General features: G+C 39.5%; 1 protein-coding gene across 3 annotated transcripts in view; it reads left to right on the top strand.

The window, feature by feature from the left end:
* Positions 1–326: 326 nt before the first annotated feature.
* LOC123766426 (serine/threonine/tyrosine-interacting protein B) overlaps positions 327–12668 on the top strand; it is a 28778-nt gene continuing 16436 nt past the window's right edge. For all 3 annotated transcript variants that reach the window (XR_011223513.1, XR_011223512.1, XM_045755524.2), the window contains exons 1-2: positions 327–570; positions 9524–9651. Coding sequence is in view for 1 of the 3 variants with exons in the window: in XM_045755524.2 (XP_045611480.1) it covers positions 9556–9651 (96 nt within the window). In the remaining 2 variants the exon portion in view is untranslated. The remainder of the gene's footprint in view (positions 571–9523; positions 9652–12668) is intronic.

The raw sequence follows: 12668 nt of genomic DNA, 5'->3' as shown, positions 1-12668 counted from the left end.
GTTATTTGTTAATTTAATATTTTTGCAATAAGCTGGGCTACATATTTATATATATTTTTATCTATTAATATTGTTGCAAGGAAGAGTGATATATTTAGCAGACTCAGAGTTTTGTCTGAGGACAACACTGTCAACAAAACAGAAGTGAAATATGTAACGTAAACTTAAGTCTTATAAAGATATGAGTGTTGCATAGATATTTTTAACACTACTTAAAATACTTAATTTGGTTTTAGTTTTAGTTATATATAGAATTATTAACAGTGCAAATTATTAAAAGTAACAAAATATATAATATTTGTTTATATATGGGACTGTTTACAATTGCTGGAACGAAATGGAGCACAAGTGGGCACAATGATGTACTTTCGTGACATATTTCGCTTGCTCAGCTTTTAACAGCACCGCCTGAGCGTAATATACGTAAAGGGCTTCGTACGCACACAGCAACGGATGACAATAGTGAGGGTGAATTATAAATGATAAGTAGATGAGTGTAGGACAATACGGCGGGCCAAGCTGTAGTGTGGACGACTCCCGCTGCTGCATCACCTTCAGAGCTTCCAGCAGGCAAGTTTACGAAGTGTCGGTCATGGCTACCTCACATTTGCCAGTGAGATATTCCTCGGTCTGTTTATTGAAGACTTGACCCTGCTGTTGGGTAATCAGTTTATTCAATCTTGCGAAACAATTGCTGGCATAGATCATCTGGCGGCTAGCGCCTCTAGTCGCTTTGGTGGTCTAAATATATATTTTAGACCAATAGTCAGTGTATTCTCACAATAGTCAATAGTCAAAAGTGTATTCTCTCAATAGTCAGTGTATTCTCACTGACCTGATTGATCAACAGGAGTCCATAGTACTCCTGTTGAGGGTGATCAGTTACCCAAACTAGTAACCATAAGAACATAAGAACCAAGGTAACTGCAGAAGGCCTGTTGGCCCATACGAGGCAGCTCCTATTTATAACCACCCAATCTCACTCATATACATGTCCAACTCGCGCTTGAAACAATTGAGGGACCCCACCTCCACCACGTTACGTGGAAATTGGTTCAACAAATCAACAACCCTGTTACCGAACCAGTATTTACCCAAGTTTTTCCTACATATAAACTTATCCAATTTATACCCATTGTTTCGTGTTGTCTTGTGTTGATACTTTTAATACCTTATTAATATCCCCTTTGTTATGTCCATTCATCCACATGTAAACCTCTATCATGTCACCCCTAAGTCTATGCCTTTCCAGTGAATGCAATTTAAGCTTTGTTAATCTTTCTTCATATGAAAGATTTCTAATTTGGGGAATTAACTTTGTCATCCTACACTGGACACGTTCAAGTGAATTTATATCCATTCTATAGTACGGCGACCAAAACTGAACTGCATAATCTAAATGGGGCCTAACCAGAGCAAGATATAACTGAAGAACCACACCAGGTGTCTTGTTACTAATGCTTCAATTAATAAATCCCAGTGTCCTATTTGCCTTATTTCGAACATTCATGCATTGATCCTTTGGTTTTAAATTCTTACTAATCATAACACCCAGATCCCTTTCGCAATCTGACTTCGCAATCTCAATACCATCAAGCTCGTATCTTATAAATTTATCATCATTACCTAGCCTCAGAACTTTACATTTATCTGCATTAAACTGCATCTGCCAATCTTTTGACCATTTCAAACCCCTATATCAACTTGAAGTGATAGTGAATCTTCTTCCATGTTTCACTACAATTGAGATGCAATTGATGTAAATCCTGATGACAACATTTCAAGTGAGAAATTCATCAGAAATCTAACTTTATATCTGGTATCATCTCTAATATTACTAGTGAAAACTATAATAGTACCAATATTTTATTGAATATATTATAACTGGTATTATTATTATTATTATTATTATTATTATTATTTATCATTATTATTGAATAATAATTAAAGGATAAACGATTCTCCGCGGCAGGGGATCGTATTCCAGGGACTTGCCCGAAACGCTACGCATACTAGTGGCTGTACTAGAATGTAACAACTCTTGTATATATCTAAAAAAAAAGTAATATAAAAATGCTAACTACAGCACCTACTGCATCACAGTAGGTGGTAGTAGTAGTAGAGATGATACTAGATTTTGAAGAATCGGGCAGGATATTTATTATCAAAGGCGTCAGTTTCAAGTGATAAAACTGCTAACCACCATTATCATCTCTGGGCCTAGTAACATTATCCAGAAGTAATAATGGTTTAATTAAATAACATAATATCAGTGGCTTGGGTGACAGTGATTCATTAATGAAATGTTGTTTGCTGTGTGATCTGCATTGAATGGATTTTAGAATACTTCAGATGTTTTCAAGTGATTTAATAAAACATCAAATTACTATTCAATCACTGAAGTCGCATAGATATACAGTATAGGCCTAAATTTAAAAAATAGCCTTTAAACATCATGCACTGTCTTCATTTAGGTTGCCTTATTTGTTTCATTGTTTTTATTTGTCTCTAGCTACACAATAAGTAATTTAAACAAAATAAATAAGACTAATGATATTGAAATATTGGAAAATAAACTCCCTTGTGATTGTAAAAAATGAACTTCAGCATCTAGGTCTTGCTGAATAACCTAACAGTTCCAGTACTAGACCCAAGGTTTAAATCCCACCAACCAGTCCTAGATTTTGTCTCAACATTCAGTCAATTTAGGTACTCACTTTACATCTTTTGTTCTTGTTTTTACCATGTCAGACTGTTTGTCTTGACTTTTTCAATTTCCATAAGTATTGTATTTTGTAAGTTATAATCATGTTTCTGCTGTTTTTTTTCTCTACAAATTCATTCCTCTAAGGTTTGGGGCTTAACTGGTATATGTTTGGGAGTGAGTTAGAGTAAGAGAAGGAAAACTAAGGATGAATGTGATTGAGCAAATAAGTTTGTGAATGTGTGAGCAGGTAAATAAAAATTGAGCAACTCTTGTAATAAGCAGATGCATCCATCATTATTCACACTTCGCATAGCCACTGAGTATTGCTGTGGACACTCAAACAGTACTAATACTCAAATTGTTTGGAGCAAACTTAAGCTAAAAGTAGCATGTATCCACAACCACACACACACACAATTTAGTTAGGTGAGAAGGTGGTGGAGGCCAAAACAATCCATAATTTCAAATTGTTATATGACAAAGAATGCTGGGAAGATGGGACACCACGAACTTAGCTCTCATCCTGTAACTACATTTAGGTAATTACACTCGTGGTTGAGTGGATAGCACTCTAGGGTCGTTGTCCTAAGGGCCCGGATTCGATCCCCAGCAAAGGTAGAAACATTTGAGCAGATTTTCTTTCACCCTGAAGCCCCTGTTCACCTAGCAGTAAATAGGTACCTGGGAGTTAGACAGCTGTTACTGGCTGCTACTTGGGGATTTGTGTGCTCATGTGTGTGTTAGAGAAATGTACTGTATGTAGTAGACATAATAGAGGAAAAATAGATTGGTTAGAAATGCAGGGTCCAAGAGCTAATAGCTCAATTCTGCAGGCACAAATAGCAAATGTACACACGCATCTGTAAACCTCATTCTGGAGACATTCATGTATCAACATGTCAAGCAGACCACAAGAATGAGGGAAGGAGACTTCATGTTCCGTCAATACTGGATATAATATTCACTAGGAAAGAAGAAAATTTGACATCCAGTGCCTTCTTCCCTTGGGAAAGAGTGAGTATGTCCTGTTGGCAATTAAATATGCTTTGCAGTATAATATAGAAGAGAATGATGATATTGAAACAGTTGATAAATTCAATTTCAAGAGAGGACACTTTGGGAAACTTAGAAAATTCTTTAATGAATGTAATTGAACAGACTTGTTGCTAGACAAAAAGTAAAGGAGATGTATGCCAAATTTTGCAAAATATATACGATGAAGGCACACAAACATTCATACCAAAATAGAGATGCAGGACCAGAAAACAGGATTGGTAAACAGAAATTATGAGAGGAAAAGACAAGAAAATGGGTTCAATATCAGTTTGCTGGCCTAACCTGCAAACATACCAGCATTACAAACAAGCAAAGACAATTATACAGCAGTGAGAAGAGAGGCAGAAAGGAACTTTGAGAAAGGTATAGCTAACAAATGTAAAACAGATCCAGGCCTTGTCTATAAATTCATTAAAAGTAAGCTGCATGTAAAAGATAAAATCCAGAGATTGAGAACAGAGAACAGGAGGACTGAGACTGCAAAAGAAATGCGTGAAATGCTAAGTGAACAGTTCCAAAGTCTGATTGTATAAAATGAGGATTTCAGAGACCCGGACCAGATACCACTTCCAGAGTATGCCATAGAACACATAGAGGTATCTCAAGACGAAGTGGAAAAATTACTCATGGGGCTAGAAAGTAATAAAGCGGTTGGACTTGATGGAGTTTCACCTTGGGTATTGCGAGAATTCCACTCCAATTAATATTCCAGACAACCTTGTGCATAAGAATTTTAGCAGATACAGTACAATGTACTGTATATGGAAAAAAACAAACATAGTACTAATTTATAAAAATGGTAGTTGAGAGGAACCTTTAAATTATTAACCCCCTGTCATTAACAAGTGTGGTAGTCAAAACACTAGAAAAAATAGTTAAAGCCAAATGAGTTAAACTCCTAGAGAATAATGACATAATAACAGACAGTTTGGTATTTGAACAGGAAGATCCTGTGTAGCCAATCTTTACTAAGTTTTAATGATAGAACCACAAAGATACTACAGGAAAGAGGTAGTTGGGATGACTGTCTATCAGAACCTGAAAAGGCTTCTGATCGAGTCCCACAGAAAAGGCTGTTCTGGAAACTGGAAACTGGAGGGGTGACAGGGAGACTGCTGACACAGATAAAAAAAAAATTCTGACAGACAGATGAGGGCAGTAATCAGAGACAATGTATCTGACTGGAGGAGTGTTACTAGTAGAGTACCTCAGGGCTCAGTTCTTGTACCAGTAATGTTCATCGTCCACATAAACAATCTATCAGAAGGAATACAGAATTATATGAACATGTTTGCATATGAACAATCGTAAACAATCAACCAGAAGGAATACAAAATTATGTGAACATGTTTGCGGACGATTCTAAGATATTGGGGAAGATAGGAACTCTGTAGGAAGATAGGAACTGATAGGAACTCTGTAGGAAGATAGGAACTGATAGGAACTCTGTAGGAAGATAGGAACTGATAGGAACTCTGTAGGAAGATAGGAACTGATAGGAACTCTTAAGATTTTTGGGAAGATAGGAACTCCTGAACTCGACTAATGAGGTGGTAGAGGTACTTAGAATCAAGGTAGAAAATATAAATCTAATTATTATTCTACTGGAGGAAAATACTGGAAAATATTGGAGGGCCAGGTCCCAAATCTGCACAGTAAAATAACAACGTACTGGAGTGAACGATATGGAAGAAAATGCAGAATAGAACCAGTGAAGAGCAGGGGTTCCATAGGCACAATCAGAGAACACTGTACAGTATAAACATTAGAGGTCCACAGTTGTTCAACATCCTCTCAGCGATCGTAAGAAATATTACCGAAACAACTGTGGGCATCTTCAAGAGAAAACTAGATAGTTTTCTTCAAGGAATGCGGGACCAACCGGGCTGTGGTGGGTATGTCGGCCTGTGGGCCGCTCCAAGCAACATCCTGGTGAACTAAACTCTCACAAGTCGAGCCTGGCCTCGGGCCAGTCTTGGGGAATAGAAGAACTCCCAGAACCCCATCAAGCAGGTATAGGAGATGCAGAGGATTATAATGCCCTTCAAATTGCTCTAGATAAAATAAGTGCTTGGAGTGTCAAGTGGCAAATGAAATTCAATGTGAATAAATGTCATGTTATGGAATGTAGAATCAGAGAAAATAGGCCACACACAACTTACAAATTATGTGGAAAGGAATTACAGAACTAATGAAGAACAAGATAGCTGACCTGACAGCTGAGTTGACAGCGTTTCAGATTCGTAGTCCTGAAGTTCCAGGTTTGATCCCTGGTGGAGGTGGAAACAAATGGTCAGAGTTTCTTTCACCCCTGATGCCCTTGTCACCTAGCAGTAAATAGGTACCTGGGAGTCAGACAGCTGCTATGAACTGCTTCCTGGGAATGTGTAACAAAAAGGAGGCGTGGTCGAAGACCGGGCCGCGGGGACGCTAAGCCCCAAAATCATCTTGATAACCTCAAGAAAACCGCACGAGACCTAGGGGTGGTTTTGGATAGTAAGCTATTGCCAGAGGAACACATAAAGAACATTGTGAGATGAGCATATGCGTTGCTTTCCAATTTCAGACTTGCTTTTAATTATATGAATGGTGAAATACTAAAGAAACTGTTCATGACTTTTGTGAGACCAAATTTAGAATATGCAGCAGTTGCATGGTGCCCAAATCTCAAGAAGCACATAAATAAATTGGAAAAAGTGCAACGGCATGCTACAAAATGGCTCCTGGAACTAAAAAACAAGAATTACGAGGAGAGATAGAGACATTAAACATGCCAAAACTAGAAGATAGAAGAAAAAGAGGTGATATGTAAGTGGTGATATGACCACTTAAAAAATACAGTACTAACAGGAATAGACCTATTGTAATTGACAAAGAATTCCAGAAACCAACAACTTCACGAGCAAGAGGACACAGATTCAAGCTAAGGAAACAAAGGTGCCAAAAAAAATATTAGAAAGTTTTCTTTTGGAAACAAAGTGGTAGACGGTTGGAACAAGATGAGTGAGAAGGTGGTGGAGGCCAAAACTGTGAGTACTGTAGTTTCAAAGCGTTATGCGACAAAGAGTACTGGGAAAACGTAACACCTCGAACGTAGCTCTCATCCTGTATCTACACTTAGGTAATTACACTTAAAAAAAACCACACACACACACACTCACTCACTCACTCACTCACTCACTCACTCACTCACTCACTCACTCACTCACTCACTCACTCACTCACTCACTCACTCACTCACTCACTCACTCACTCACTCATTCACTCATTCACATTGAGGGTGGCTGAGTGGACAGCATGCTGGACATGTGATCCTGTGGTCCCAGGTTTGATTCCAGGCGCTGGCGAGAAACAATGGGCAGAGTTTCTTTCACCCTAATGCCCCTGTAACCTAGCAGTAAATAGGTACCTGGGAATTACTCAGCTGTCACAGGCTGCTTCCTGGGGTGTGTGGGTGTGTGTGTGTGTAATTACCTAAGTGTAGTTACAGGATGAGAGCTACGCTCGTGGTGTCCCGTCTTCCCAGCACTCTTTGTCATATAACGCTTTGAAACTACTGACGGTCTTGGCCTCCACCACCTTCTCACTTAACTTGTTCCAACCGTCTACCACTCTATTTGCGAAGGTGAATTTTCTTATATTTCTTCGGCATCTGTGTTTAGCTAGTTTAAATCTATGACCTCTTGTTCTTGAAGTGCCAGGTCTCAGGAAATCTTCCCTGTCGATTTTATCAATTCCCGTTACTATTTTGTATGTAGTGATCATATCACCTCTTTTTCTTCTGTCTTCTAGTTTTGGCATGTTTAATGCTTCCAACCTCTCCTCGTAGCTCTTGCCCTTCAGTTCTGGGAGCCACTTAGTAGCATGTCTTTGCACCTTTTCCAGTTTGTTGATGTGCTTCTTAAGATATGTGTAATTACCTAAGTGTAATTACCTAAGTGTAGTTACAGGATGAGAGCTACGCTCGTGGTGTCCCGTCTTCCCAGCACTCTTTGTCATATAACGCTTTGAAACTACTGACGGTCTTGGCCTCCACCACCTTCTCACTTAACTTGTTCCAACCGTCTACCACTCTATTTGCGAAGGTGAATTTTCTTATATTTCTTCGGCATCTGTGTTTAGCTAGTTTAAATCTATGACCTCTTGTTCTTGAAATTCCAGGTCTCAGGAAGTCTTCCCTGTCGATTTTATCAATTCCTGTTACTATTTTGTATGTAGTGATCATATCACCTCTTTTTCTTCTGTCTTCTAGTTTTGGCATATTTAATGCTTCTAACCTCTCCTCGTAGCTCTTGCCCTTCAGTTCTGGGAGCCACTTAGTAGCATGTCTTTGCACCTTTTCCAGTTTGTTGATGTGCTTCTTAAGATATGGGCACCACACAACAGCTGCATATTCTAGCTTTGGCCTAACAAAAGTCATGAACAATTTCTTTAGAATATCGCCATCCATGTATTTAAATGCAATTCTGAAGTTAGAAAGCATAGCATAGGCTCCTTGCACAATATTCTTTATGTGGTCCTCAGGTGATAGTTTTCTATCTAGAACCACTCCTAGATCTCTTTCTTTATCAGAATTCTTTAAAGATTTCTCACATAATATATAGGTTGTGTGGGGTCTATGTTCTCCTATTCCACATTCCATAACATGACATTTATTAACATTAAATTCCATTTGCCAAGTGGTGCTCCATATACTTATTTTGTCCAGGTCTTCTTGAAGGGCATGACAGTCATCTAAATTTCTTATCCTTAAAATCCTATCCATCTTAATCCATCTTAATCCAAAGATAAAATCTTATCCATCTTAAATTTCTTTAAAATTTAGTGTGTGTGTGTGTGTGTGAGGGGGGGGGGAAATAGTAGTTAGTAACAGTTGATTGACAGTTGAGAGGCGGGCTGAAAGAGCAGAGCTCAACCCCCGCAAGCACAACTAGGTGAATATACACATACATTCATTCATTTATTATTTTTAGATTATTTTACATTCAACATGAGCATCCAGTATTGTGCAAGTACACATACAGCTATTCACACGTCATGCACAAGCAACCGAAAAAACATTAGAAAGTAGACTTTTGCAAACAAGAGTGGTAAACGGAACAAGTTAAGTGAGAAGGTGATGGAGCCCAAAACTGTCAGCAGTTTCAGAGTGACATATGACAAAGACTACTTGGAAGAAAGGCCACCACAAACAGCTCTTATCCTATAACTACACTTAGGTAATTACAGACATACTGTATGTCTCTGCACACACTGTGCAACAGGATTTAGCTGTTTGTGCTGGAAGAGATCACTATGGAGGGAGTTTATTTAATTTGTTTAAACACACACTCGATTGCTTTCTCACTCTCACTTATTAATACATGGGAATACAGTATACTGTAGTACATATACCTTAATAAATGGAAAAAAAAGAGGTTGGCCAAATTTTCTGGGGGGGGGACCCCTTTGGCTCCCCGGAGCTATCCAGGCTGATATGAATATATTAGAATTTGGCATCAGTCACTGTGAATGGAGTTCTAAGTCTACTGAGGGGACCACAAGCCAGAACCTGGCCCCCTCGGAAAGGCATGAGGAGGGGGCTATCCACTATAAATGGCCTGGATGGCCCCCTAGAACCCCATTCACATTGACTGATGTCAAAGTCTAATACTGTAGATGTATATCCATATCAGCGTAGATAGCTCTGGGGAGCCTCCAGGTCTCACCCAGATAACGGTGTTTCATTACATTCAACGCTGGTTTCTTCTATATTTTCAGAGAAAATTACAAGGTGGTAGTAAATAGTGACTATGGAAGTAGACTGGCTGTATCACATGAGACGGGAAATGCAGGAGATTCTTCCAGGACTTTTTCTTGGCCCCTATAGTGCAGCAACTAAATCCAGGGTAAGGTTCCTCAAAATATCATACTGTATATCTTTTTCAGTGTAGTGTTTTTCTTTTAAATATGTATAGTATTTGTTATCCCTGTTAGATAAATATTTTATGATTTTTGCCTTAATTTCAGAGCTATTCCAATAAGTTGCTGCCACAGGCAAGGTTCTACTGACCCCTAGTTAGGACCAAGTTCACTGAAGGCAGGTCAATGTGCAATGAAGAACTTTTCAAAGTGACTGTGCCAGTTTAGACTGTTGCTATGCAGATGATATTGTATTTGGCCTATTTAGGTAGCAGTGTCCTATTTACAGAGTGGTCCACAAAGTCACTACCACTGACTACCACCAGGTGGCAGCACCAACTCCACCAAAGACTCCCTGAACCCAATCTTTTTGCATTCTTAGCTGCTTTATCTTCTTGGGTTTATTTGCTTTTGAAGGGGGGGGGTGCCTTTGTGTCTCCTCATCCCAATCAGAAAATGGAGCTAGGAATTTTAGGAGAGGTCTGATAGTAGTTTGGGCATTCTCGTGTATTTTTGGTTCACCATGTATGTTCATTGGTGTGTCTGCACTGGTGTTTATGTACCCTTCAGCATTCTTTGTAGAGCTCTTTGTTATATTAATCTTTACACAATGGTATCATGCAATATGGTATATACTGTATTTCCAAATTACTTAACAATGGTCAAAATAAGGCAGCCCTCATTATATCCAGAATTTGGCCACACTAAAGTCATTCTTTTCAGCAATGACATTACCTGACAGCAGCATCTAGTGTTTTGTTTGGTCCATACATACATTTACCTCATAGTGTTTCCCCAACGTTGCCTGCCTGTGCTGCTAGTGTGTAGCCTTGGGCAGACTTTCATCTAGGTGATCATTTTCTGTCAGGGTTGACTTGCGAGGGCTGTAGCAGCTGTTACTTTAGCCCCTTCCTTCCTTGCTGCTTCTGTTATTACAGTGGAACCTCTATTAACGAGTGGCTCTATTAACGAGTTTTTCCAGTAACGAGCAAGCCACTCACAGCAAATTTGTCTCTATTGACGAGCTCGCCTCTATTAACAAGTGAAACCACATGGCGCTTCCTAGCGTCTCGCGGGTTCTCGCAAATTTTCGGATGCCTCCGACGCCAGTGTTGTTGTTGTATCTCACACGACAAGCATCCCTCTGGATTTATTTGAGCTTTTCTTTGGGTTTTTAGTGGTTTTGCGACTACAATTTGTAACACACGATGTCTCCAAAGAAGCTGCTTGCTAAAGATAGTGTTTTCAAGAGGAAGAAAGACACAATTATTATGGATTTCAAGAAGGAAATTATAGCAAAGCATGAGTGAGTGTGATTGATCTCACAAGGAAGTATGGCAGGTCCTCATCAACAATTTACACCATTAGTAAGGGAATGAGGAGGTAAGGGAGGATGCTGCCTCTTCCACTGAGATCAGGGAAGTGTTTGGAATGTTTGAAAAGGTGAACGCATTCTTGGAAAAGCTGCCCTGATAAAGCAGTGACAACCCAGTGTGTGAAAATGTTTAATTAATTTATCACTTTGTGATAACACTTTATGAAAATGTTATCACTTTCGCAGGTATATGTTGCTTGAACGTAACACACTTTTTTTCTCTTGAATGCACCCAAACACCGCGCTCAAGCATCATTTGAGCAAATATTTCTATAAAATCCAATTCTTATCCGGTCGACTTGGGGATTGTATACATGTTTGCCATGAAATTTCCGTTTTCTTTAATAACCACATTGCCTATTTGAGAAAACGGCATTGTATTGTATCTTCGTGGTAAGACTATTATATTGTTGACACAACGAGTGTAATCAACGTAGTTTTTTATTTGGTGCTGGTCTAACGCATCCTTGTGTGACATTTGAAATGAAATTTGAGTGAAATTCCCAAGAAGAGAGAGTCCGCCTGACTCAGAGGTGGATTCTCCTTCCACACCATAACCCCTCTCCTCCTTCCCACCTCTCCATCGTCTCCCTCAAGCCAGCAACTACTCTTCATAAGGTAAAGTAAATATTAAAACACTACAACAAAACATTTATATTTACATGTGCAGTATTATATTTACATAAAAAAAAGTCATACAAGTATGGATGTTTTTGGGAGTGGAACGGATTAAATTTATTTCCTTTATTTTAAATGGGGAAATTTGTTTCCAAAGACGAGTTTTCCAGGTAACAAGCTCGGTGCCAGAACGGATTAAACTCGTTAATAGAGGTTCTACTGTATAATCTTGTGGGATTTGACAACAGAAAGCATCATGTTAGCACTACTTATTATCTTCATAACTGGGCAGCAGCTGCGTCTTTTATAAGAATTTTTTCTGGGGTGGAGCTATCCAGGTTGATATGAATGTACAGTGTTAGACCCTGGCATCAAAGTGAAGGGAGTTCTAAGGCTTACTGGGGACCATGAGCCAGAACCTGGCCCCTTCAGAGAGGCACGAGGATCAATGGCCTATAGAAACGCCAGTGTGGTTGGAAGCATCCTATGTCTACCATCGACCAGGTCATGGGGCTCTGGGGGAGTCTAGGGCTCCCCCCTTCCCCCTCCCAGGGAGGGGGGGAGTCATCTTTGATGTCAGGGTCTAATGCATTCATATCAGAACGGATAGCTCCAAGGAGCCTCCGGGACTCGTCCAGAAAATGGTGTTTCATTACATTGAACGCTGGTTTTTTATACAGTATATAAATGTCTTTAAATTGGTGTTCCATACTCACCAGTTGTCATCAGAATTTTTTGCTAGTTCATGCTCCTTACCAATTTTCCCTGTTATTATTTAACTCAGTGTAGAATGTGTACTGTACCTACAGTAGCCTCGTAGGCCTCGTAGCCTGGTGGAGGGGGCCTCGTAGCCTGGTGGATAGCGAGCAGGACTCGTAATTCTGTGGCGCGGGTTCGATTCCCGCACGAGGCAGAAACAAATGGGCAAAGTTTCTTTCACCCTAAGTGCCCCTGTTACCTAGCAGTAAATAGGTACCTGGGAGTTAGTCAGCTGTCACGGGCTGCTTCCTG

The sequence above is a fragment of the Procambarus clarkii genome, chromosome 62 (genome assembly GCF_040958095.1).
Source record: "Procambarus clarkii isolate CNS0578487 chromosome 62, FALCON_Pclarkii_2.0, whole genome shotgun sequence".
Classification (NCBI taxonomy): Eukaryota; Metazoa; Arthropoda; class Malacostraca; order Decapoda; family Cambaridae; genus Procambarus; species Procambarus clarkii.
This window is presented reverse-complemented; position numbering and strand designations above follow the sequence as displayed.